This window comes from Rhinichthys klamathensis, unplaced genomic scaffold (genome assembly GCF_029890125.1).
Source record: "Rhinichthys klamathensis goyatoka isolate OS25496 unplaced genomic scaffold, OSU_Roscu_1.1 h1tg000293l_1, whole genome shotgun sequence".
In the NCBI taxonomy this organism is placed as follows: domain Eukaryota; kingdom Metazoa; phylum Chordata; class Actinopteri; order Cypriniformes; family Leuciscidae; genus Rhinichthys; species Rhinichthys klamathensis.
Genome location: NW_026606812.1, coordinates 29,997 through 52,500, shown reverse-complemented (window position 1 = coordinate 52,500; position 22,504 = coordinate 29,997). Strand labels below are relative to the sequence as shown.

Genomic DNA, 22,504 nt, shown 5'->3' with positions numbered 1-22,504 from the left:
CTCCTCAGGAGTGTTTTCTCCAGTATATGTGTGGTTTCTTCATCCTCCTCTTCCTCCTCAGGAGTGTTTTCTCCAGTATATGTGTGGTTTCTTCATCCTCCTCATCCTCCTCTTCCTCCTCAGGAGTGTTTTCTCCAGTATATGTGTGGTTTCTTCATCCTCCTCTTCCTCCTCAGGAGTGTTTTCTCCAGTATATGTGTGGTTTCTTCATCCTCCTCTTCCTCCTCTTCCTCCTCAGGAGTGTTTTCTCCAGTATATGTGTGGTTTCTTCATCCTCCTCATCCTCCTCTTCCTCCTCAGGAGTGTTTTCTCCAGTATATGTGTGGTTTCTTCATCCTCCTCTTCCTCCTCAGGAGTGTTTTCTCCAGTATATGTGTGGTTTCTTCATCCTCCTCTTCCTCCTCAGGAGTGTTTTCTCCAGTGTATGTGTGGTTTCTTCATCCTCCTCTTCCTCCTCTTCCTCCTCAGGAGTGTTTTCTCCAGTATATGTGTGGTTTCTTCATCCTCCTCTTCCTCCTCTTCCTCCTCAGGAGTGTTTTCTCCAGTATATGTGTGGTTTCTTCATCCTCCTCTTCCTCCTCTTCCTCCTCAGGAGTGTTTTCTCCAGTATATGTGTGGTTTCTTCATCCTCCTCTTCCTCCTCAGGAGTGTTTTCTCCAGTATATGTGTGGTTTCTTCATCCTCCTCTTCCTCCTCAGGAGTGTTTTCTCCAGTGTATGTGTGGTTTCTTCATCCTCCTCTTCCTCCTCAGGAGTGTTTTCTCCAGTATATGTGTGGTTTCTTCATCCTCCTCTTCCTCCTCAGGAGTGTTTTCTCCAGTATATGTGTGGTTTCTTCATCCTCCTCATCCTCCTCTTCCTCCTCAGGAGTGTTTTCTCCAGTGTATGTGTGGTTTCTTCATCCTCCTCTTCCTCCTCTTCCGCCTCAGGAGTGTTTTCTCCAGTATATGTGTGGTTTCTTCATCCTCCTCTTCCTCCTCAGGAGTGTTTTCTCCAGTATATGTGTGGTTTCTTCATCCTCCTCTTCCTCCTCAGGAGTATTTTCTCCAGTATATGTGTGGTTTCTTCATCCTCCTCTTCCTCCTCAGGAGTATTTTCTCCAGTATATGTGTGGTTTCTTCATCCTCCTCATCCTCCTCTTCCTCCTCAGGAGTGTTTTCTCCAGTATATGTGTGGTTTCTTCATCCTCCTCTTCCTCCTCAGGATTGTTTTCTCCAGTATATGTGTGGTTTCTTCATCCTCCTCTTCCTCCTCAGGAGTGTTTTCTCCAGTATATGTGTGGTTTCTTCATCCTCCTCTTCCTCCTCAGGAGTGTTTTCTCCAGTATATGTGTGGTTTCTTCATCCTCCTCTTCCTCCTCAGGAGTGTTTTCTCCAGTGTATGTGTGGTTTCTTCATCCTCCTCATCCTCCTCTTCCTCCTCAGGAGTGTTTTCTCCAGTATATGTGTGGTTTCTTCATCCTCCTCATCCTCCTCTTCCTCCTCAGGAGTGTTTTCTCCAGTATATGTCTGTTTTTTTCATCCTCCTCTTCCTCCTCAGGAGTGTTTTCTCCAGTATATGTGTGGTTTCTTCATCCTCTCTTCCTCCTCTTCCTCCTCAGGAGTGTTTTCTCCAGTATATGTGTGGTTTCTTCATCCTCCTCATCCTCCTCTTCCTCCTCAGGAGTGTTTTCTCCAGTATATGTCTGTTTTTTTCATCCTCCTCTTCCTCCTCAGGAGTGTTTTCTCCAGTATATGTGTGGTTTCTTCATCCTCCTCTTCCTCCTCAGGAGTGTTTTCTCCAGTATATGTGTGGTTTCTTCATCCTCCTCATCCTCCTCTTCCTCCTCAGGAGTGTTTTCTCCAGTATATGTCTGTTTTTTTCATCCTCCTCTTCCTCCTCAGGAGTGTTTTCTCCAGTATATGTCTGTTTTTTTCATCCTCCTCTTCCTCCTCAGGAGTGTTTTCTCCAGTATATGTGTGGTTTCTTCATCCTCCTCTTCCTCCTCAGGAGTGTTTTCTCCAGTATATGTGTGGTTTCTTCATCCTCTCTTCCTCCTCTTCCTCCTCAGGAGTGTTTTCTCCAGTATATGTGTGGTTTCTTCATCCTCCTCATCCTCCTCTTCCTCCTCAGGAGTGTTTTCCCCAGTATATGTCTGTTTTTTTCATCCTCCTCTTCCTCCTCAGGAGTGTTTTCTCCAGTATATGTGTGGTTTCTTCATCCTCCTCTTCCTCCTCAGGAGTGTTTTCTCCAGTATATGTGTGGTTTCTTCATCCTCCTCATCCTCCTCTTCCTCCTCAGGAGTGTTTTCTCCAGTGTATGTGTGGTTTCTTCATCCTCCTCATCCTCCTCTTCCTCCTCAGGAGTGTTTTCTCCAGTATATGTGTGGTTTCTTCATCCTCCTCTTCCTCCTCAGGAGTGTTTTCTCCAGTATATGTGTGGTTTCTTCATCCTCCTCATCCTCCTCTTCCTCCTCAGGAGTGTTTTCTCCAGTATATGTCTGTTTTTTTCATCCTCCTCTTCCTCCTCAGGAGTGTTTTCTCCAGTATATGTCTGTTTTTTTCATCCTCCTCTTCCTCCTCAGGAGTGTTTTCTCCAGTATATGTGTGGTTTCTTCATCCTCCTCTTCCTCCTCAGGAGTGTTTTCTCCAGTATATGTGTGGTTTCTTCCTCCTCCTCTTCCTCCTCAGGAGTGTTTTCTCCAGTATATGTGTGGTTTCTTCATCCTCCTCTTCCTCCTCAGGAGTGTTTTCTCCAGTATATGTGTGGTTTCTTCATCCTCCTCTTCCTCCTCAGGAGTGTTTTCTCCAGTATATGTGTGGTTTCTTCATCCTCCTCTTCCTCCTCAGGAGTGTTTTCTCCAGTGTATGTGTGGTTTCTTCATCCTCCTCTTCCTCCTCAGGAGTGTTTTCTCCAGTATATGTGTGGTTTCTTCATCCTCCTCTTCCTCCTCAGGAGTGTTTTCTCCAGTATATGTGTGGTTTCTTCATCCTCCTCATCCTCCTCTTCCTCCTCAGGAGTGTTTTCTCCAGTATATGTGTGGTTTCTTCATCCTCCTCTTCCTCCTCAGGAGTGTTTTCTCCAGTATATGTGTGGTTTCTTCATCCTCCTCATCCTCCTCTTCCTCCTCAGGAGTGTTTTCTCCAGTGTATGTGTGGTTTCTTCATCCTCCTCATCCTCCTCTTCCTCCTCAGGAGTGTTTTCTCCAGTATATGTGTGGTTTCTTCATCCTCCTCTTCCTCCTCAGGAGTGTTTTCTCCAGTATATGTGTGGTTTCTTCATCCTCCTCATCCTCCTCTTCCTCCTCAGGAGTGTTTTCTCCAGTATATGTCTGTTTTTTTCATCCTCCTCTTCCTCCTCAGGAGTGTTTTCTCCAGTATATGTCTGTTTTTTTCATCCTCCTCTTCCTCCTCAGGAGTGTTTTCTCCAGTATATGTGTGGTTTCTTCATCCTCCTCTTCCTCCTCAGGAGTGTTTTCTCCAGTATATGTGTGGTTTCTTCATCCTCCTCTTCCTCCTCAGGAGTGTTTTCTCCAGTATATGTGTGGTTTCTTCCTCCTCCTCTTCCTCCTCAGGAGTGTTTTCTCCAGTATATGTGTGGTTTCTTCATCCTCCTCTTCCTCCTCAGGAGTGTTTTCTCCAGTATATGTGTGGTTTCTTCATCCTCCTCTTCCTCCTCAGGAGTGTTTTCTCCAGTATATGTGTGGTTTCTTCATCCTCCTCTTCCTCCTCAGGAGTGTTTTCTCCAGTATATGTGTGGTTTCTTCATCCTCCTCTTCCTCCTCAGGAGTGTTTTCTCCAGTATATGTGTGGTTTCTTCATCCTCCTCTTCCTCCTCAGGAGTGTTTTCTCCAGTATATGTGTGGTTTCTTCATCCTCCTCTTCCTCCTCAGGAGTGCACGTTCACTAAGCAGCGAGTGGCCAGCTCTCTCCGTGTGTTGTTCAGTGGTTCGCTCAGGCTCAAGTGTAAGACGGCGTGTTGCCAGCGCTGGTACTTCACCTTCAACGGGGCCGAATGTGCGTCTCCATTACCTGTGGAGTCCATCATTTACCTGGATCAGGGAAGCCCAGAGTTCAACAACACCATCAACATCCACAGAACCACATCAGGTCAGTGACCTCTGAACCCCACCATAACCATAACCATAACCATAGCGGTATAAAACTCACACTATGAGAAATTATGTGGTTGAAATCACTTTCAGAACGATTTAAATAATATTTTAAATATGTGATCTGGTCATCCCTGCCTAATAAAAGCCCTTCAGGATCAGGATGATACGAGATGTTTGGGTTTATTTGGCGATAATGACATTAAAGAGGAACACGAAGCCTTGTGTAGAATGATAGGATAAGAGTGATGCATGATACATAATCATCCTTCCCTCACACTTAGTAACGCAGGTTAAAATTTCCCAAAGCTTTAAAATTAATTCTATTTATTTTTCAAAAACTTATTTTGATCATATTTTTCGATTTTTTAATGAAATTTTTTAGGCGATTTTTTATTTATTTTTATTTTATTTACCTTTAAATATTTTGTTCAATAAATAATAAATAAATAGTAATTTAAGCACATTCCTCACATTCTTTCAACTTACATTTAAAATAACTCACAATTTAATGCATACACCTTTTAATTCAGCTCTAAATATCTTACATTGGGAGTCTTTGTTGACCTCGAAAATAATAATAACACATGATATTTCATGACTAGATGGGCGTTATAGCTCTATATGGAGCAGAGGAGCTGTTCTGCTGGGTCCTAAAGCCAGTTCACTTCAGTGTGCATTCAGATACACATGTAGACATTATAAAATCATTTTTATGGTAATGTTTTAGCATTTTTAGTTTGAATTTTGAGCACTTTTAGTTTTTTCTATGTGTACTGAAGCATTCCTCGCATTCACTCATTCCTAAGGGGGTCAGATTGAGGAAAGGATTTGTTACTTTTTAAAATTTCAACCACAAAACTCCTCGAATTTTGTTTATTCGTGTTTCAAGTGCGACAACAGTCCGTGGGTCTTGAACCCCTCTGATGAACACTCAATTTAAAAAAAGAAAAGAATTGTGGGTCAGAATGAGCCGAGGGAAGGATGCGAGTCCAGTGTAGTCTAACGCCGCTGTGTCTGCTGGTTTCAGTGGAAGGCGTGTGTGGAGGAGTGGGGAAAGGCCTGGTGGATGTGGCGGTGTGGGTCGGAACATGTGGAGATTATCCTCACGGAGACGCTTCTACTGGCTGGAACTCAGTGTCTCGGGTGATCATAGAAGAGCTTCCTCTGAGCATCTGAAACTCTTCCTCATCATCATCATCATCATCACACTCTTCATCATCATCATCATCACACTCTTCCTCATCATCATCACTCACACACACACATCAGTGTCTCGGGGTGATCATAGAAGAGCTTCCTCTGAGCGTCTGAAACTCTTCATCATCATCATCATCACCATCACACTCTTCATCATCATCATCATCATCATCATCATCATCACACTCTTCCTCATCATCATCACTCACACACACACATCAGTGTCTCGGGTGATCATAGAAGAGCTTCCTCTGAGCGTCTGAAACATCATCATCATCATCATCATCATCACACTCTTCCTCATCATCATCATCATCACACTCTTCATCATCATCATCATCATCATCACACTCTTCCTCATCATCATCACTCACACACACACATCAGTGTCTCGGGGTGATCATAGAAGAGCTTCCTCTGAGCGTCTGAAACATCATCATCATCATCATCATCACACTCTTCCTCATCATCATCACTCACACACACACATCAGTGTCTCGGGTGATCATAGAAGAGCTTCCTCTGAGCGTCTGAAACTCTTCATCATCACACTCTTCCTCATCATCATCATCATCACTCACACACACACATCAGTGTCTCGGGGTGATCATAGAAGAGCTTCCTCTGAGCGTCTGAAACTCTTCATCATCATCATCATCATCATCACACTCTTCATCATCATCATCATCATCACACTCTTCCTCATCATCATCACTCACACACACACATCAGTGTCTCGGATGATCATAGAAGAGCTTCCTCTGAGCGTCTGAAACTCTTCATCATCACACTCTTCCTCATCATCATCATCAGCGTTACTGCATCTTCTGTCCGTCCAGTCTGTTTCCAAACTCTTCACTGTTTCTCACAATATCTGAATGACATCCAACCAAACGGCACACTCTAGAAAATGCTGGGTTGTTTCAACCCAAATTTGGGTCAAATATGGACAAACTCAGCCCTTGGGTTAAAAATGTAAAATAAAAAAATTGGTTTGGTTTGTCCATATTTGACCCAAATTTGGGTTGAAACCACCCAGCATTTCTCAGAGAGTGTGCATCTACTGAGCGACGGGATTCCTGTAAACGCTCCTGCATCATTTCTCTGTCACATGGTTTGATATTTTGTTTGATAATTGCAGTGACATTCTCCAGCCCTCGGCACAGTCACACGTCTCGGCCGCGTTTAGCAGACGTCGCTTTGAAAATCAATTCTCAGATGTGTGTACATGTGATTCACAGAACGACACGGACAAAAAACATCTTCCAGATGTCAAATCTATAAACTGCAAATGATCTTCTTGAAATGAAAGTGCGCAGCTGAAGTGTTTCCGATCTAATTAATGTCATTAACGTATAAAAAAAAAGCACCAATCGACGTCCGATTGCTTTACCTGAACTACACGTTTCATAAATGAGGCCCGGATTCTTCAAACCAAGTCTAGTATTGAACAGATCGAGTCTGGACAGACACTGCAAAAACTATGGATAAGTGCATGTTCTTCAGAGAGCGTTGGTTATTAACCTGTGAGCATAACAAATTTTAAGGCCATGAATTTGAGCTCATTAACAGAAATGTCAGGAATGAGCCAGAAAATAACAGATTCTGTAAATCTGTGCGTTTGTGGTTTGGTTTGAACAATGATGGAACAGATTTACACAGTTTTACTGTTGACTTTCACTGATGAATAACCATCAGGACTGGGAAATATGACCAAACTCTAATGTCTCCGATTTTCAGCACTATTTTCAATACATATTTGCTCTGAAATGGCTTGATTTCCCCCCCTAATCAGAGGAACCATAATTTCATCCAAACATACTTTGTAACGAATTCGATTATAAATGTTTTGTGACTGAACCTTGAAGGATTACAAGGATTTTGATAGGATTTATATAAAATACATCATGATAAATAATAAATGTACTTGCACTACCGTTCAAACGTTTGTGGTCTGTACGCTTTTTTAAAAAGAAATTAATATTTTATTTCAGCAAAAATTAATTTTTTATTTCACTTCAAATAAATACTGAATTTTCTATTAATTAAAGAATCCTGAAAAATAAAGTTGTTTTTTCTTAAATATTACATTTTTTTATAAATGTGAATAAAAATAAGTTATTTTAACAACATTTTAACCTATAGAATACCACACGGAGTGATGAAAAAATAATCTTTGAATCAAGAGTTTTGAATTGATTCTTTGAAACAGCTTGAATTGATTCACAAAAAATAATTGTGAAACTGTATAAAGATCAAGCATATTAAAGGGGCTATACAGCAAAAACCCCAGTGTTAAATTAAAACTTCACACTCAAGAGTGGTAAATCTAAAGCAGTGTTACTGAGATAATTAAGTGATTAATTGAGTGATTACCATTAGTGAAGACACCTGATAATAATAAGCAGAATCACTGAAGGAATGAGTCACCATTATGATGATCAGTGTTAGCTTTAGTTGGGCTCTTTACCCTTGACTTTTAAATGTTTAAACCACTTTTTCTAATACAAGAGACCAACTAAAGCAGACACTGATCACCATAATGGCGACTCTTTACTTCAGTGAATCTGCTTGTTAACATCAGGTGTTCATCACTAATGCTCAATCATCACTCAATTAATCACTTAATTATCTCCCTAACTAACACTGCTTCAGAGTTAATTTTAACAGTATTGAGTGTGGACTCAAACTCCGAGGAGAGTTAATTTAACACTGGAGTTTTTTTGTGTGTGTATATATGTAAGAATGTATTGTATTGTATTGTTCACAAATATGTAATGAATATTTCATATATTGCCCAGCCCTATATTTACCACAATTGTAACCCTGGACCACAAAACCAGTCACATGGGTCAATTTTTTGAAATTGAGATTTATACATCATCTGAAAGCTGAATAAATAAGCTTTCCATTTATGTATGGTTAGGATATGACAATATTTGGTTGAGATACAACTATTTGAAAATCTGGAATCTGAGGGTTGCAAAAAAATCGAAACATTGAGAAAATGGCCTTTAAAGTTGTGCATTTATGTTCACGGTTGTGCTGCATTCACTCACAAAAATAAATGTTTTATATATTTATGATAGGAACTTACAAAATATCTTCATGGAACATGATCTTTACTTAATATCCTAATGATTTTTGGCATAAACAAAAAATCAACAGTGTATTGTTGGCTATTGCCACAGAAATACCCGTGCGACTCGAGACACAATTCATCATTATCTTCTGAGTAAACGTTTAAACCTGGTTTGTTTTTTACACTTTTTAATTAGATGAAATAAACAGCCTTTAAGAGAACATAACTTACAGCCACTTAAAAAAAACGTACACAATCAATCCGTCATGTCCATATTCAGGATAATGTGTCACAGCAGTTGCAGTTTCTGGAGGAGTGACGACACATCTTACACTGTGAACTCTGTGGCATCATGCAGTTCAGTTTTCCAGAGAGGTTTTTCTGGTTGTTTTATTTATTTATGTCTGTGGACGCCAAACACTGTCGCTGACGGGACGACCCATCCCAGGTCCGGTCGTTCACTGGTGCCGGTCCAGGAGGAATCGGGAAACGTTCTCATAAACCACAAAGGTTATGCAGCAGGCCGGAGTGACCCGGATCAGGTTTGGCACCATGCCTTTGTAGAAGCCCAACACACCCTCGTTTCTGCGCAAACACACACATATTACAGGACAACTACATTCCACCAGAAAACAGATGTTAAACTTCACCAAACTGATCAGTTTGAGCATCAAATCCTCATATTACAGTGATTTCTGAAGGATCATGTGACACTGAAGACTGGAGTAATGATGCTGAAAATACAGCTTTGATCACAGGAATAAATGACACTTTACTGTATATTCACATAGAAAACTGCAGATTTACATTAGAATAATATTTCACTATTTTACTGTATTTTTTAATCAAATAAATGCAGCCGAAGAGACTCTTTTCGAAAGACATAAAAACTGGTGTATAAATTGTGTGGTAACACTTTACAATAAGGTTCATTAGTTAACATTAATGTACTAACAATGATCAATCCATTTGTTAAATTATTTATTAATCTTTGTTAATGTTAGTCAATAAAAAATCCAGCTGGTCATTGTTTGTTGATGTTAGTTCACAGTGCATTAACTAATGTTGACAAATACAACCTTTGATTGAAATAACGTATTAGTAAATGTTGGAATGGTAACGCTTTAGATTACAGCCCGGAAATTACCAATAACAGTATGTATTGGTACACAATTATTACAAAAAGGTATGCAGTGTATGTTCTCGCTAAATTGCTCCCAAATGTAAGGCTTTTTAAAAATGACAGGGTACATATCTATGCATTTATACTTTTTTTTTTCTTTTTTTTTATAGCAAAAGTGCAGATGTTTAAGTTGGGCTAACATGTTTCAAATTAAGAAAAGCTAAGACTATTGCAATTTTTTTAAATACTGGGAAATATATCTTGTTTCATGTGTTTACAGGGTAAGTGGTGCTTGTATAATAAATAAAGGTTTCCGAGTCAGTGATATAAGATTGTGTGTGTGCATTTTTACTGTACTTACCCAGTAACTACATGGAACAAGAGTATCTTTCCCCAATATTTAAGCAAAAGTTGCAATAGTTTCCGTTTTCAGTGCACTTTTGTTAAAAAGATTACATTTTAAAATTTACAGGGTACATATCTATTATATCTATTTATAAAGCCTATACAGTATGTACTGGTTCACCATTATTTAAAAAAGGTATACGCAGTGTATGTTCTTGCTAAATTGATCACAAATGTAAGATTGTTATATCATAATAGTAGAATAAGTTCCCCTTAGTTCTATAATACTCACAATATTAATAATTTTTTAATTCTCCTGGTTGTTACCCCTTTATTCCCCAAACTTAAAATATTGTTCCCTTATACTTGTATTGTAAGTACGTTATAGGTACACTATAATTACCGAAGCTTACGCTGTAAAATTGCTTTAATTACCCAGTACTTTCCGGGCTGTAATCTAAAGCGTTACCGTTGGAATTAATATTAACTAAAGTTGATTAATGCTGTAGAAGTGTTGTTCATTCTTAGTTCATGCTCACTAAAGTAGTTCACTAATGAACCGTGTTACCGATTGTGTTAATGTAGTTACACTGGAAGGCCTCCAGGGGGATTTAAAAGCATAAATGTGAAGCTGTGTCATTTTCTTTGAGTCATTTATATCTCCATTATTTGGTTTGCTTGTGTTGTGCTCGAGTGCATGTGAATCCCAGGCTTTACCTCCATGTTCTCCGGACGACATCCACCAGTCCATCATACGTGTTGTGCTGATCCTGCAGGCGCGCTCGCACCACCTGATACGGGTATGTCGTAGCCACGGCGAAGATTTTGGACAAAGCTGCCATAGTAATGTATTCTAATGGATTCTGGAGAGAAAATAGAGCACAAAATACACTGTGAGTTTCTACAAACTCCATTAATGCACTGATAAATGTGGCTGTTTAGCATTACACCACTCTATTATGCTTGATGTAGTTTCAGGCTCTACTAGAACAGGTTTTCCTGCTTGAATGTTGATTATTCTCCTCATATTCTCCATTGTTGCGGCTCCTCTCTTCCCAGTCTGTCAGTAACGCTCTGTTTACTTCCTGTCTCTATGAAGCCCCTCCTTCTGAAAAGCACACTGTGCTCTGATTGGTCGGCTGGAGCAGTGTGTTGTGATTGGTCGAGCGCTTCGAGTGTGTATGGGAAAGTCCCGCCCCTTTCCATAACCGCCAGTTTAACACACTACTAACTAACTCAACCAGGCCCCGCCCCTTTATTCTGCACATTAATTATTATAATGAGGAATATTGTGACGTGTTCCCGGGAGAAACTCAAGACTACAATGGAGGCGTTTCAGGAGTTCAGAAACACTGACGCTGATATAAAGAGACTTCCATTACACACTAAAGAAAGATGAACATAAAAAAAAGCATCATAGCTGCTCTTTAAAATAATAAGGTCATGTGACAACAATGTAGCAACAGTTTGAATTGTTTATTGTTGTATAATGTGATGTTTGTGTGCATTGCTTATACTCACCAGTTTAGCATCTGATTGCATGTTTCTGTATTTGTTATAATCTCTCTTCAGCTCTTCGTACGCCATGAACTGCAGTGCACCATGGGAGGTCCCAAACAAACCCGGAACAAACCCCTAGGGATCACAAGCGTTAACTCTGCTAGATGAAACAAACAAACAAACCCCACAGCACGAAGTGAACTGAAGCACAATCAGAAATATTCCCATCATGCTTATGATTTCCTGATGCAAGTGCTCCTCCTAGTGGCACACAGTGGAAGCTCATGCTGGAACGCTTTTATCATCAAATCCCCGTTTTATCCTGCTTTAGGTCTGTGTTGTTGTCTCCCCTTTTCCCTCCTCTACTCTCCCACTTTTCCACAGTTTACTCGCCCATTTCTAGAGACTGTTTCCAACTCTGAGGTGAACGACCATAACACAGGGGTTTCATCACACTTTAAAGGGAACAATCCAACTTTATCCTGCCATGGAAACGCTTTGGAAAGAGCGGTACCCGATAGAGTCCTGCGATCCCTTCGTGCCGGTATATTTTCGCCAGCGCATCCATCATCCCGGTGTACTGTTTCCCGGACGGGTCGGCACTGTACTGCAGAACCAGCCGGGTCTTGGTGACCCAGATCGGATTGGTCAGGCACAGCGTCATCGCCCCTAACAGAGACGGAAGATCACGTGTTGTAAAACCAAGATCCACATGAAAATCCTTTAAATGAAGGATGTGTCTAATTCAATTAGAGGAACCCGTGACACACACACACACACACACACACACACACACTCTTGGCGTTTGGATTTTATACTGTCCTCCAGATCGATTTGCACCCCGCTTCGTGTCATGAAAAGCTTTTTATGATATTAAAGGGGTGGTATAATGCCCTTTTCACAAGATGTAAAATAAATCTCTGATGTCCCCAGAGTGTGTGTGTGTGTGTGTGTGAAGTTTCAGCTCAAAATACCCCACAGATATTTTTATATATCATGTTAAAATTGTCACTTTTTGAGGGTGAGACAAAAACGCACCGTTTTTGTGTCTGTCCCTTTAAATGCAAATGAGCTGCTGCTCCCGGCACAGGGGGCGGAGCTTCAAGAGCTTGTGTGTGTGTGGGTGTATATGTGTTAACAGCTCCGATTAACTCACACAGACACACACTGAAAATTTCAAAAACTTTTAGCCTTTTATGCTCAAACCGGAGTCAGACAACATTTCTGAGTGGTTAGTTGATGAATTTATGTATCTTGTGTCATTGATTAGCATATTCTGTCATGATAATCTATAAATCGCGTTCTCGGGGGAGGGGATTGTGTACATTTTAGGGTTAAAGTTTTAGGGTTGTAAAACCAAAATCCACATGAAGAGAGTCATTACTGGCTCACAGCGACTCGTTTAAATGAAGGATGTGTCTAATTCAATTAGAGGAACCCGTGACACACACACACACACACACACACACACACACTCTTGAAGTTTAGATTTTACACCGTCCTCAAGATTGATTTGCTTCCAGCTTCGTGTCACGAAAAAGCTTTTTATGATATTAATGGACAAGCTGTGACTGATTCGCTGGTGGTTTCATCTAAGATGTGAGGAGGACTGCTAGAGTTTGTGTGTGTGTGTGTGTGTGTGTGTGTGTGTGTGTGTGTGTGTGTGTGTGTGTGTGAGAGATTCGCGGGTTTAATCTAAGATGTGAGGAGGACTGCTAGAGTTTGTGTGTGTGTGTGTGTGTGTGTGTGTGTGTGTGAGAGATTCGCGGGTTTAATCTAAGATGTGAGGAGGACTGCTGGAGTGTGTGTGTGTGTGTGTGTGTGTGTGTGTGTGTGTGTGAGAGATTCCCGGGTTTAATCTAAGATGTGAGGAGGACTGCTGGAGTGTGTGTGTGTGTGAGTGAGTGAGTGAGTGAGTGAGTGAGTGTGTGTGTGTGTGTGTGTGTGTGTGTTTCGCTGGTTTAATCTAAGATGTGAGGAGGACTGCTGGAGTGTGTGTGTGTGTGTGTGTGAGATTCGCGGGTTTAATCTAAGATGTGAGGAGGACTGCTGGTCGAGTGAGTGAGTGAGTGAGTGAGTGTGTGAGTGAGTGAGTGAGTGAGTGAGTGAGTGAGTGAGTGAGTGTGTGTGTGTGTGTGTGTGTGTGTGTGTCTGAGTGAGTGAGTGAGTGAGTGAGTGAGTGAGTGTGAGTGAGTGAGTGTGTGTGTGTGTGTGTGTGTGTCTGAGTGAGTGTGTGTTTGTGTGTGTGTGTGTGTGTGTGTGCGACACAGACGGCAGCAGGAATATTAGGCTGCTGTCACTTTAAGACCGAATGCACGGATCCAATATACTGATACACGTTTCCTTTCTCAACTGTTTAAATTCATTGAAGACATAACCAACAATGTTTACTAGGATACTCGCTGAGACGGGCATTTTTGACAAAAAATTTGTGTGAATACATGCATATGTAATGTAAAGTGTTACCATTTAAGCACATATAATATATAATAATAGTATTTCCTGTGGTTTAGGGGTGAGAAAGAGCCTGACCTGCTCCGGCGGCCGACAGCAAGTGTTCAGCGGCGCTCAGCTCCTTCTGCCGGCGCTCCCTGGTGTACGCTTTAATTGCATTGTAACTACAAATATAAAAATAATATATATTACTTATGAGATATATCTAACCGTATATTGATTTATTTGTGTTAGGCAGAATAAATGACTCTGGACTTATTAAAAAGTATTGCACACACGAGTTAAACTTAAGCACCATTTTCACTAATTCAACAGTCGTTAAGCACTTTCACTTGAAATACATTTTTACTGAAATAATTTAGTGTAAAACAAACTATATAGGCACATTTAAAAACAATAATACAAGTGACAAAACAACAAAAATTACTAACTTTCATTATAAAATTATCATCATAAATTTGAAGGGGTCATGAGATGTTTTTTTTTTTTTATTTTAATATTTCTTGTAATTATATTCTATTAATAATACTTGAGGTTCCCTTATAATGTTAACACAGTTTTTTGCACAAAAAAGCAAATATACATATAAACAATTATTTTCAACCTTCATTCTGAGCCTCTGTCTGAAATTATCAGTTTTTAGGCTTGTCATTTATTTTGTATATATAAATACACACACATATGCATGCGTATATTTAAGGAAAATGTGTTATTTATATATAAAATATATTTATATATAATATAAATTATATATAAATATATATATACAGTATATACATGCAAATATTTCTTAAAAATAAACATGCATATGTGTGTATCTATATATACAAAATAATTATAGACAGTACACACATTTTATGTAAACACAAACTTTTATTTTGGATGCCGTTAATCATTGGGATTAACACACTGTGATTAATCGTTGGGATTAACACTGGGATTAATCGTTGGGATTAACACACTGAGATTAAAGGTATTGTAGGTAGAAATTTCATAACTTTTTTCCAAATTTGTTTAAACTTTCTATATATATCAATGCATAATTAAAATGCAAGTACTCTGATAAAAAGAGTTTAAAAATCGAGTGACTCTAGACCGTTTAATCTGCACTAAACACAGCTCATTATTTCCATCCGGGACGAAACAAAGGATTGGCTTAGGCGACTGTCACTCTCTCGTAACCATGGCAACCACCATTTTGCCACACAGGACCTGCCCACTTGCGCGTACCCGTTTGATTTGAGGAGTTCAAGAGGCACGGAACCTAGGAATAGCAAAACAATGGCAGAGAAAGACCAATCAAAATTCACATATGCAGTTCGCGAAGGCAAACCAGCCAAAAAAAGGAAGACAGTAACGTTACTAGAAAAGGTAATGAACAAAAAGTCTTTGGATAAACAACGATGTATCTGTCCTCGAGCTGACGATGCGGTGGGCTACTTGTCTCTGGAGAGTGATTATCAGATAGTCCTCATCAGAGTCAACAATGCTTTCATGGAAACTCTTACATGCAGAACACCATATATGTTATATGAATCTTTCACGAAATTCATCTTCATCACAGTGTAAATGATGGCAATGGAAAAACGTGTATCATGCAACCTGTTTTTAGCTTTGCCTTATAGATAACTAGCTCGTTAGCGAATCAATAAATATATATTTTAAACTTTACCGATATCAATATGCTAGCTTGATAGTGAGTACTAAAATACATCTTATTTGTTTATCTTCATAATGATAAAGTTAGATTTTTTTTATTACATGTGATTCTGACATGATGTCACTACATGCACTGCGCTCCTTCCTCTCTGCTCGTCTCAGGTAAATAATGCGTCTTCAGCTCAGCGGTCGGAGTCGCGCGTTCATGTGTTTTGGGGGCGTGGCTTTGGAAGGAGCCCAGAAGGGAGGGGGTGGAGTGAATGAAAATAATGAGCTGTCTTTAAAACAGTCGTGAGAGGTCTACAGACACTCGATTTTTATACTTTCTTTTTCAGAGTACTTACATTTTAATTATGCATTGATATATACAGAAAGTTTAAACAAATTTGGAAAAGAGTTTTTTTTATAAAAATCCTACCTACAATACCTTTAATCGTCGGTATTAACACACTTAGATTAATTGTTGGGATTTACACACTGAGATTAATAGTTGGGATTAATACATTTAAAATTAATCGGTGGGATTAACACACTGAGATTTATCGTTGGGATTAACACACTGAGATTAATCGTTGGGATTAACACACTGAGATTTATCATTGGGATTAACACACTGAGATTAATCGTTGGGATTAACACACTGAGATTAATCGTTGGGATTAACACACTGAGATTAATCGTTGGGTTTAACACACTGAGATTAATCGTTGGGATTAACACACTGAGATTAATCGTTGGGATTAACACACTGAGATTAATCTTTGCCCAACACTACAAAAGATTCAGGAAAATTTGATTTCTCATGTCACAACCCCTTTAAATTGATTTGTTAATAGACCACTTAATATGACAACAATAATGTGTTAAAATACATACATACATGAAAGATAAATGCATATAGAAATAAATACATACAAGAAAAAGTAAAGCCCCCATGATGCCCCAGCACCCCAGATATTGGGGGTGACCCCTTGATAAAGGCCCCGGAGCCCCTCCTGGTGATAGACACTTCTCATGCAGTGCAGAATGCCAGTGTACTTCGGTCTCACGTCCAGCCCATCACTCACTGCAATATGGAACAAATCAAATCTTAATGTAAAAGAGTTAGCTTTAAAGGGATAGTTCACCCAAAAATGAAAATTAGCCCATGATTTACTCACCCTGAAGTCATCATAGGTGTATGACATTCTTCTTTCAGACGAATACAATCTGAGTTATATTAAAAAATGTCCTGGCTCTTCCAAGCTTTATAATGGCAGTGAATGGCTGATTCTGTTTTGAAGTCCATAAAAGTGCCTCTATCCATCATAAAAGTGCATCTGTCCATCATAAAAGTGCATCTGTCCATCATAAAAGTGCATCTATCCATCATTAAAGTGCATCTATCTATGATAAAAGTGCATCTATCCATCATAAAAGTGCATCTATCCATCATAAAAGTGCATCTATCCATGATAAAAGTGCATCTATCCATGATAAAAGTGCATCTATCCATGATAAAAGTGCATCTATCCATCATAAAAGTGCATCTATCCATGATAAAAGTGCATCTATCCATGATAAAAGTGCATCTATCCATGATAAAAGTGCATCTGTCCATGATAAAAGTGCATCTGTCCATAATAAAAGTGCATCTATCCATCATAAAAGTGCATCTATCCATGATAAAAGTGCATCTATCCATGATAAAAGTGCATCTATCCATCATAAAAGTGCATCTGTCCATGATAAAAGTGCATCTATCCATCATAAAAGTGCATCTGTCCATGATAAAAGTGCATCTATCCATCATAAAAGTGCATCTGTCCATGATAAAAGTGCATCTATCCATCATAAAAGTGCATCTATCCATGATAAAAGTGCATCTATCCATCATAAAAGTGCATCTGTCCATCATAAAAGTGCATCGATATGGATAGATGCGCTTTGATGGACTTAAAAAAACAGCCATTCACTGCCATTATAAAGCTTGGAAGAGCCAGGACATTTTCTAATATAACTCCGATAGTATTCGTCTGAAAGAAGAATGTCATACACCTAGGATGACTAAATCATGGGCTAATTTTCATTTGTGGGTGAACTATCCCTTTAAAACAGATCTACATGTCATTAACTGTCGATTTTTGGGTTTTGAAATCATACCTGCAAACCTGATCTTGACCAGATCCAGGGGGTGAAGCACGAGTGTGGACGCCACGCCTCCGCCCAGACCCGCGAGGAGGTTCTCGAGCTTCCCGTGACTGAAGAGACTCCTCGGGCCCGGAGAACCCGAACCCGAACCGGGACTGGAGCTCATGACCCTCCGGTGCTGCGGTTCAACACACTAAATCACACACTGTACATTCAATACATTCCTCGATCATTTCAAACCGGCTCTACTAGTAAAGCTGTTTATGGGATCTGCTATCACAGCTGCTTTCAGTAAAAAAATCAATGGTGTCCGTGACCTTACCGGTTAATGTCAGATCATGTACAGTGACAGCAGCGATGATTCGGAAACATGCTGAAACTGGAACATGGAGCTGTACACAACACTAACTGCGCATGCGCAACATTGGAATTTCAAAATAAGAGTCTTTGACAGGCACTTATTGTAGCAGAAATAATATTGAAATATTCAACTAAAATATTTTTTGTGGTGCTAAATACTAATCACATGTATAATGGCAGTGACAAAATATTAATAATTTATGTACTACATTTTTTGTGTTCTTTTTCTTTCATTACTTTTTTGTCTCTTATTATCTTTCTGTTATTGTTCTCTGAGTTAAAAAAAAAATAGTGTCGTGATGAAAACTATAACATTGGGAGCCATTGATTTTAAAATATATTGTGAATAGAAGATTTGTTATTTTATAGGCGATTTTATAGGGTATTTTATTTTATTTATTTTATAGGCTCATAATTTCTAACCAATTATAGATCAGTAATCTCTCCATTACAATTACACAAAGCATCTAATTTGCACATATTGACAAAGAATTATAATAAATAATTTATGTATAATTACTTTATTCTATCAATAAAACAACCACATAATTGTATTGATAGTCAGTTATTTATTTATTTGTACTTTTGTGAAACTTCGCTATTAAGATTGCTACTGAGATAAAACTGCAATTTTACTAGTAACATTGTTTTGGTGACGTTTAAAAGACATTTAGTTAAGTTTATTCTATTTTTATTTTATTTATTTTTTACATATGATGTCATACAAAAAGAAATTAAAAGTGCGATTAATTTTAAAATACCAAATAGGAAAATAACTTTCATACTATAATACAAAAAAAAAAACACATTTAATAAATTATAATAAATCTTTAATAATTGTATGCTTGTAGTACTTGTAAACCGTATTTATATTCATAAGAATACAATGATTAAATATGAATTAATATTCATAGCCTACCATCACGTTAGAAATTATATATTTGAGTAATAAGGAAAAAAATATTTTACAATTTATTTTTTAATCTTTTTATTTTTCTAGTCGGCCCATATGGATCTGCCTCAGGGAGGTGTGCGTGCGCACTTAATATCGCGAGATTTATTGATTTTCCTGGCTATTCACCAAAGTCAAGGCACGTATTTTGCGTAATCAAACTCCACTCATGTGACCGGTTTCTACGCCAATGGCGTAACAGAGTTTCGCGGAAGTGGTAACAAGGGGAATGTAGGGTTGCCAAAGAACGATCGGTTTCTAAAGCGGTATTTGAACATCAACATCATGGGTAAGTTCTGATCACTTTTACGATATACCATCTACCAAAACATCGCCGTTTGAGGATCGGTAGCGTTTACCCAGAGCGTTTCGGTAGTTTAAATCGACGCTCGCGACTGGCGCTTTTGCTTCTTTTAGTGTAATTTAACGTTAGGTTAGTGAGAGCGCGCGAGGCATTTCCTGTCAGGTTTTTTCCTCTCGCGAGTCATTCAAGAGCGATAAACGGCATACATTCGTTAGAATTAAATCAAAATGAACCAAACACACCCAAGTTTTCATAATTCTTAAACATCACACGCACATACTTTGCAGAAATACTTTTTTAAAATTAGAACATAAGCAAGCTAATGTTGGTTAGCAGCTAACTTAATCACACAACTGCTGAATTAACGCAGCTGTTCAATTTCTGCGTTATTTTTAACTTAAGTTACTTGTTAAATAAATATTTTTTCAGTTATAAAGAATGTCGTGCAGAGATGATGTTTAGGGTGGATAGATAAGTTACTAGACAGAGAAAAGACATGCGAACCGGTTTAAAAACTGAATATTCAATGTTGTTTTGGGGTTTGTTTGTTTTTATAATCGCCATAATAATCTAATTTAAAAGCTCTTTACATTAAATTAGTCATTTGTATCACTCCAAATGCCACTCAAGCCTGCTGATGTTAGAATTTAGAGATAGATATAGCTCAAAATTGTGCATCTCAAATAATGTTTTTTTCTTTCATCTATTTGTTGAATAACATATATTTGGTAGATATAATCTGCTATTAAATGTTATTTTCCTCAGTTAATTCCTTCAGATGAAAGCAGATTCTGTATGTCGTTCAGATTGTGGTCAGGCTCTCACATCCTGTACTCAGTCAGATCTGTTTTAAATAACTGCACACTTCACACAGTCTGACACCAGGTTTGTGTAGTTTAGTTAATGTGTGGCTTTAGTATTTGGCTTTACTTTAGTCTCTGCTTCTCATTACATGTTTTGAGTGCCTCAGAGACTAATTAAAGCAATACTGTAAAGGCCGATCGTGAGATTTAGGCCTATTACTAAAACAATCCAAGTTATCATGCAGAATAAATGATGCTGTGACATTAAGGCGTCTGTGATTGTGCTGCCAACACCATCACTTCTCATCTTGTGCACAATAATCACAAACACAGTTCGCTCGCACGTTTTAGAGCCGTCTCGACTGCTTTTATTTGACTTTCCAGTAATTGTCACAAAATGAGAGAGCATTTAGCTGAATCGTTTCACATTTAGCTCTCAAAGCAAAGCTTTTTTGATGTATTAGCCATGTCTAGATGTCATAACATAATTCGATATGTTGGCACAAACTCATTTCAAGCGTGAGTCTTTAGATGGAAAGGTTCCTCGGATCATGAGAAATGTAAATGCGATTGATTCTTGATTTGATTTCAGTCTCTAACTGTTTCCATCCACCTATTTTTAAGTGCATTTTGGGATATCGCATTAAAAAATGCTGGATTGCAGCACCAAGATGCATGTAAATGCACAGAAAGAACCATATGCGCTTAATTGAGGTGGATACATGTTTAATCTGATAAGAACACATACACAAAACACATTTAACACAACACATCCCTCAAACCTCATGTGACTTTGCCTCAGCGGAGGCTGTGATTGGATGACTGGAGTAACCAGTGGACCAATGGCATCGCAGCGTCTCTAATGTTGGTTTGGTGTTTCTGAAACGCCGGAGTGGAAGTGTGTGTTCAGAGTGATTGGGTGTATTCCCTCCTGAAGCGTCTCACACACACGAGTGTGTTCCCGAACACCAGCATCCGAACGCCAGAGAACACGACAGCGTTTACTGTGTTTCGTCTGACGCTCGACACACACTCGTTTATGATGACGCTCAACACACACTCGCTCATGATGACGCTCGACACACACTCGTTTATGATGACGCTCGACACACACTCGTTTATGGTGACGCTCGACACACACTCGTTTATGGTGACGCTCGACACACACTCGTTTATGATTGAGGGAAACTCACAGTTTATTACTGATATTCTGCAGCAGTTTCACAGGAAGTGATGATTTGACTCTTGAAGACGGGAAGGAAACGCTGCTTTATTCACTAATGTTTAATGCAATATTACAATTTTGCACATAAGTTGAATTCGCAACTTTGTATGGAAACATACTGAGTCTTTCATGGAAATGTTGTGATTTATATTTTTGTTTTGGTCACTTATTGTGAGGAATATTCCATGGAGTTTTAAAGGCGGGAAAGACTTCAAACATCCGGGATCATTTTTTACATGCCAAATATGATCATTTTAAAATTTAAAGGCAGCTAAATATTTCCATGTACAAACAAAGACCCAATTTATATTGCGAAATGTAATATTTTATGTATTTTTTCTACTCTTTTTAGTACGGTAATATTAAATGTATTTATAAATATCTTATTATAATAAAAAATAAATTATATATATTTTATTATATACTTTATTTTTATTAAAATAAGATGTGTATAAATACATTTAACATTACCATAAAAATGTACTAATAAAATAATAAAAATATATATATAATATATTATTTTTCCCAATTATTTTTTTTCCACTAAACTCCTAGATAAACTTTAGTCTATTGTAGTTATTTGTGCATTGTTTGATTTGACTTACAAATTTGGTTGAAATCTTGTTTCTGTTCCCATTAAATTTACAATCTAATCTCGGTTTCAATCTTAAGCATTTGGCATGAATTTTGGGCTGCGTATAAATAGTTATGACTCTGTTTGGTCATAAATTTCTGTTTTCTCTCTCCCTTCTCGTCCCGAAATGCTGTTCGATGCTGAACTTCTGTTACTCATCTCATAACATGCACTTCTGGAATCCAAACACACAGCAGTAAGTATGACCAGCACAGATATTTTATTTTCAACACCTTTCATTGGCTTATTCAAGAGTACAGATTGCATTATTTACAGTGCAAGTCTCCCTGATCAAATGTGCACTGTAAAAATGAATACGCTATATCTAATCAATAAAATTCTGGCAACAGATTACAAGCAATATTATTAATTAAATTTAACATATTAGAATTGAGTAATAGTTAATCAAATTAATCCCTTAAAAGTTAACCATTTAAAATTTACACAAAAAAAAATAAAAAAAAATATCTGAATAACAGACGGACGTCAAAGATGAATTAAGAAGTCTTTATTTTATATTGCCAACATTGAAGACACCTGATGTTAACAAGCAGAATCACTGAAGGAGGAAAAAAAACGTAATTTTAAGTCACCATTATGATGATCAGTGTTTGTTTTAGTTGTGCTCTTGACCCTTAAATCAT

The 22,504-nt window shown here is 38.4% G+C and overlaps 2 protein-coding genes across 3 annotated transcripts in view; one reads left to right on the top strand and one right to left on the bottom strand.

The window, feature by feature from the left end:
- cthrc1b (collagen triple helix repeat containing 1b) overlaps positions 1-6,145 on the top strand; it is a 14,320-nt gene extending 8,175 nt beyond the window's left edge. The window contains exons 3-5 of the mRNA XM_056269907.1: positions 3,871-4,087; positions 5,120-5,292; positions 6,102-6,145. Coding sequence (XP_056125882.1) covers positions 3,871-4,087; positions 5,120-5,268 — 366 coding nt within the window. The 3' untranslated portion in view covers positions 5,269-5,292; positions 6,102-6,145. The remainder of the gene's footprint in view (positions 1-3,870; positions 4,088-5,119; positions 5,293-6,101) is intronic.
- A 2,394-nt stretch (positions 6,146-8,539) lies between these two features.
- slc25a32b (solute carrier family 25 member 32b) lies at positions 8,540-18,023 on the bottom strand. 2 transcript variants are annotated; one of them, XM_056269904.1, is made up of 8 exons: positions 17,905-18,023; positions 17,595-17,775; positions 16,368-16,518; positions 13,872-13,957; positions 11,854-12,008; positions 11,361-11,474; positions 10,557-10,702; positions 8,540-8,956 (listed from the first exon to the last, which is right to left on the bottom strand). In XM_056269904.1, exons 2-8 carry the CDS (start codon positions 17,746-17,748, stop codon positions 8,830-8,832), a joined length of 933 nt encoding a protein of 310 aa, XP_056125879.1. In that variant the 5' UTR covers positions 17,749-17,775; positions 17,905-18,023; the 3' UTR covers positions 8,540-8,829. The 2 variants fall into 2 exon arrangements, with proteins under 2 accessions (XP_056125879.1, XP_056125880.1); XM_056269905.1 differs by having other exon boundaries at positions 17,595-17,760; positions 17,905-17,997.
- Positions 18,024-22,504: the final 4,481 nt, after the last annotated feature.